At 41.5% G+C, this 5,075-nt stretch overlaps 1 protein-coding gene across 1 annotated transcript; it reads right to left on the reverse strand.

Annotated features, from left to right (window-relative positions):
• Nucleotides 1-958: 958 nt before the first annotated feature.
• Nucleotides 959-5,016, reverse strand: RPS13 (ribosomal protein S13; the record flags this gene model as incomplete). Its single annotated transcript, XM_005426328.1, has 5 exons — nt 959-1,036; nt 1,697-1,797; nt 2,140-2,309; nt 3,233-3,311; nt 4,951-5,016. Coding segments are annotated over 5 exons (450 nt in total), but the record flags the coding sequence as incomplete, so codon positions are not given.
• Between the last annotated feature and the right edge of the window lie 59 nt (nt 5,017-5,075).

Consider the following 5,075-nt stretch of genomic DNA (forward strand, 5'->3'; position numbering starts at 1 on the left):
CAGCAGCACTTCGGGTGCGGCTGGAATGCTGCACCTGCCTCCCACTCACAGGTCTGTATTCAGCTGCGCCATTAGCCAGGGGAATGCCGTTCTTCTGTGAAATCCAGGTCCTGCTAGTTATGATCTAGGAAGTAGCTCCTACACTGTACTTTATTCAACTTCTCAAGGTGATAAAAGTCAAGTAATGCACCCACACTTAAAAGCAACTCAGAGTAACTCCATTTATAATTTTCTCCTAGAAAAGGAGATTTTTTTCCCTATATCTTTTCTGTTTCTTCAGCAGAAAAAATACTTCAGGTAAAGCTATCAGAAATCTGGAGACACAACATTGGCAACAATGACTATCCAATAGCTCCTGCTCTTAGGGTTTAGGGAAAACTATTTCAGTAAAGACACAACATCTGAGAGCAGCTAAAACCGCTGTCCACATTTACCCAGATCTCAAAGATTACTCTTAAATTACTTACAAACGACAGCAAGTTACTGCCAGGAGGTGGCTGAGGTCTGCTTAAGCTCTCTGCAAAAGCAACAGCTCCACATGACCTGTGATGAATTAATTAACCTCTCCAATTTTGTTTTAACCCCTCACTTCCGGCATAACCCCTTCTGCAACTTTTATAGTTCTACATCTTTCTGCTGTCACTGCTTTCTCCCCCAGTTCTGCAGGACACCAGAGGCACAGCCCCACATGAATAAAATGCATCTACAGTGAATGAACAGGACACTTCACTAACTTGAGGCTCTCAGGTAATAAAAAAACCAAACCAATTTAAGCACAGACACCTAGATGCAGCTGGTGTAGCACTGCAACAAGCACAACCCAGATTTGATACTGCAGGACAGCAATATGGAAACCACAGCCACATGCCTGCTCCACCTGGAAAACATCCTGTTCAATGCAGCTTCCTAAAACAAACAGAAGCCTCTAACACACCAAGCACTTAGAGACAACACAAACTCAGGTAATGAAAATTTATTCTTTCAGTTAGTCACAGCCAGCTCTTATGCGACCAGGGCAGAAGCTGTCGATGATTCACTAAAAAGAGAGGAAAATAGAGAAATATTAATTGCAGAGGTAGTTTTTCAACCTAGTTATCAAAACCAACACTTCAGTTAGAAGTTTTAACTATCAGTTAACTACTACCAGCAGCTAAATCACAATTTAAAAATTTTTGTGGCCTAAGATTTCACTCTACCTTCTACAATAAAAATCCTAGGGTGACAGCACAAACCCATATATTTAAAGACCAGACTAGCTGCACTTGAGTCTCCTTGAAGAAACAAGGCTAATCCTAACATCTGTGGGAATTCTATGGTGGTTACCTCTCCTAGAGAAAAGGTTACTCTCCTTTTTGTCACAGCTACTAAGCCATTTCTCACTAAGCTCTGAAAGTGACTCCAACTATAAAAGTACCTGAGAACCAAGATTGCAGTTTAAAGTGTTTTAAAAATCACCTGGTAGTGACTTCATTTGTTAGGATCATGATTTTTATCCAAGAGTTACAACAGTCATTTAACCCAGGTGTAAATTTCGTAGATTTTTCCATTGATTATTTATGAAAATACTTGTTCTCTGCTGCCTGGTGTGTGATACACACCTATTACAATGCACTCATCACCCTCTGAAAAACAGCCCAGCACAGTTTACAAGACCTTGCAGTCTTCAGTGCCAAGAGGAATGCAGGAGAAGACTTACTACTTCCAGTTGGGTGGCAGCACCCTCTTGGTTTTGTAGTAGCGAGCCAGCCTATGGATCCTGCTCTCGATCAGAATCAGGCGGAACTTGGCATCTTTGTCCTGGGAAACAAAGTTACATTACAACCCCAACATCACAACTACTTGGACTTCTCAATACCCAATTCAGATGAGTTTCAGTAAAGCAAATAATCAAACTTCACATTTCTGTTACCAAAGCTTCAGTAAAGTCAGAGCAGGACCAGAAACACATGGTTTAAACACTGCTTTTAAAATCCTTTTCAAAGACCATTTTTCTTGCTCAAAATGCCTCCCCAGCCTCAGGAGTTTACTCAAAGGGGGGCTAACATCACACAAGGAGTCTTTGCTTTGTCAAGCTGCACCTGAACTACTGTGTAATTTAAAACCACAGACACTGAGTTATCCAATTGAAGGAGCACTCACCTTTCTGTTTCTCTCTAGATGCTTTCGAACAGCAACTGCTTTCTTGATCAGGTGATAAAGATCCTCTGGGAGGTCTGGGGCCAGTCCCTTGGATTTCAGGATTCTCAGAATCTTGTTGCCAGTAACAAAGCGAACCTGGGCAACACCGTGGGAATCCCTCAGGATCACACCTGAAACAAACATGTACATCTTACACTGAAAAGAAGAAACATAGACCAACAACCTTGTGAAACTGACCTTACAGTTACAAGCTATCCAAAACAAGATCTTCCCCAAGTTAAAACCTTTCCAGTGGCAACTGAAGAAATGGCAGACAATAAGTGAGCAAAATACAACTTACAGAAGCTGAAACACTTTATCTGGGAACACTTGAAAGACAACTGACTCTCCCATCATGCTTAGGTAGGTGAGGTGCTCATCTTTGCCAATACTATTGGAAAATTTTCAACAGGACTCATTAAAGCAACATATTCAATCATTCTACGGATCCCTCTAGAAGGAATTAGTATTGCTCTCAGGATTACAACAACAAAAAAGCATTCATTTACACAGCACCTACTTACACTGCATACACAGCTCATGACCACATAAAACTGTGTCATGCAAACACTTCAGCTCTGGAAGGGTTCAAACCCCAGAACCAGTCCATGGTGCAGCTGCAGTGCCTGGCTCTGTAAACCCCACAGGGTTCCTGGTATGGAAAATTTCCTCCAGGAGACTGGGCACACCAAACTTCCCTGTAACACCTATCAGTGGCCATTCCTAAGGATAGGCTATAAGATGAAACATTCCCAAGAACAGGCTGTAAGATGAAACAGTCTTCTACTTGAAAAACAAAACAAACAAACCCACTGCCTCATTAAATATGCTCCCTGCAAGAACAACACACACAATGTCCCGGTGTTGGGCTTGCTGATCCTTGTGGCAGGGAGTTATCCCAGGACTCGCAGTGGTACCCACAGTGAACACAGGTACACCAGAACTGCTGTGTTCTCTTAGCACCTTATTTACTATATGTTGAAGGAACAATTAAAATATTACAGTCAGAAAAATGTGGGTTTGTCCCCATCCAGGAGTAGTTTATAATCCTTACCAATCTGGGAGGGAGTCAGGCCCTTTTTAGCCAACTTGTAGATCTGTTCCTTTACATCATCAGAAGTAAGTTTCAGCCACTAAAGAAAATTAGAAAACAAAAAAAACCCAAACTGTTTAACAACTGCTTAATACAGAGGCAAGCTACAGGAAAACTTTTAATAAATAATAAATAATAAAATAATCGTTTAAGAAATAGATGCTTTCTAATGCTCAGAAATAATAAAGAACTGAAATTGCACTTTTAATGATACAGGAATTTTTAGCATATAACAAACCTATAGTGCTAGTGAAATGTCATGAAGGAAGGCAGAGGTAAAGATGAATCTCCATTTAAAAAACTCCATAAAGCCTCCAACCAACTGCTTTATCATCATTTCACTTTAACTGCCACACCAGAAGCACAAATCCAATGTTACAGACAAAAAAAATCATTGTCCTTGGGAAGGAATTCTTCACCTAGGTCCTTTGACAAATACAAAACCGAGACCCATTTAGCCACCTCTCAGTAAAGCACCTACAGAGAGAAGTGAAAAATCAGACTTGAAGTACACTGATTAATTAAAAAATTAAATGAACCTACCAAGATAAGACTGTGCCTTTTCTATTAGTTTTAAGTTAAACAGTACAGATAAAGCCACTGCTTCCTTGATTATTAATGAGAAAACAACAGCAACAAGTTACATTATCCTGACTTGCCATGAGCTTCAGAAGCTCCTGATTTTTACTTTTTAGTACTGTCACAGTATGAAATAGAAAAGCACAGCAAAAATAAACACGGAAGTGCTCTAAAGATCACCATTTAAGACAAAATCTAAATAAAACTAAGCAAAAAATCCCCACAGAATTTTTAAAAAACCAATATAGCATTTGCTCATCCTAATTGTTATTGAACTGTTCAACCCTTAGTAGGACTTCAAGCAGCTTCGTATTACCTTATTTTTAATGGCATCTATTTAATTTCAGATTTTGTGTTTATGTTCCCATTTCACTGGTTTTTTACTCTATGCTTTTGCACATGGACCACAAATTGTTCTTTCTGCCAACAAAAAGATCCTCCAAGAAATGATTTTGCAAAGAAGGACAGAGAAAGCCTTTTTACGTGGAAGTACCCTTGAAAAAACTAAGAGCACACCAGAACTACCTCTTTTAGGCCCCAACCACCAAATTGGTTTCAAGTATTTTTGAAGGCAATCGATTTATTCCACAACTGCAAACTCGAGTGTGAAAACAATGATTTAATCTCCAGGAATTACCGTCTACAGATTCGAAGTATCTGAAAGAATACTTGAATAGAAAACGAAAAAAGACTTCTCTGCCAAACGAACCATCTGGCTAGAAAAAGACACTTGCTTCCTCATTATACTAAGGATCATCTTAGAACCACGGAATTTTCAGGGTTGAGGGACTTCTGGAGATCATCTAATCCAACCCCTGCCCAGCACAGAGCCAGCTACAGCAGATTACGCAGGATTGCATCCAGGTGGGTTTTGAATGCTTCCACAGAGGGAGACCTCTCCAGGAAGCCTACTCCATCACATGCCAAGGAAGCATTCACACAGGCCACAATTTGAAAGTGATGACGCCAAACACTACAGATCTCGTTTTCTTTCCCTCCGTGGGACCTGCGAGCTGCGCTGTGGGTCCCGGAGCGCGCACGGGGCGGGGAAGGAAGGCTCTGGAGAAGGTTCTGGAGAAGGCTCTGGGGAAGGTACTCACCGTGGGCACGCTGCGCCTGTAGGGCAAGGCCGACTGGGACAGGCCCTTTCTGCGGGAGGAAGCACATCACACACTCAGCACCCCAGCTGAGGGACTCGGCCCCCGGCCCGAGCCTTCCCCACCCC

The sequence above is a fragment of the Geospiza fortis genome, unplaced genomic scaffold (assembly GCF_000277835.1).
Source record: "Geospiza fortis unplaced genomic scaffold, GeoFor_1.0 scaffold327, whole genome shotgun sequence".
NCBI lineage: Eukaryota > Metazoa > Chordata > Aves > Passeriformes > Thraupidae > Geospiza > Geospiza fortis.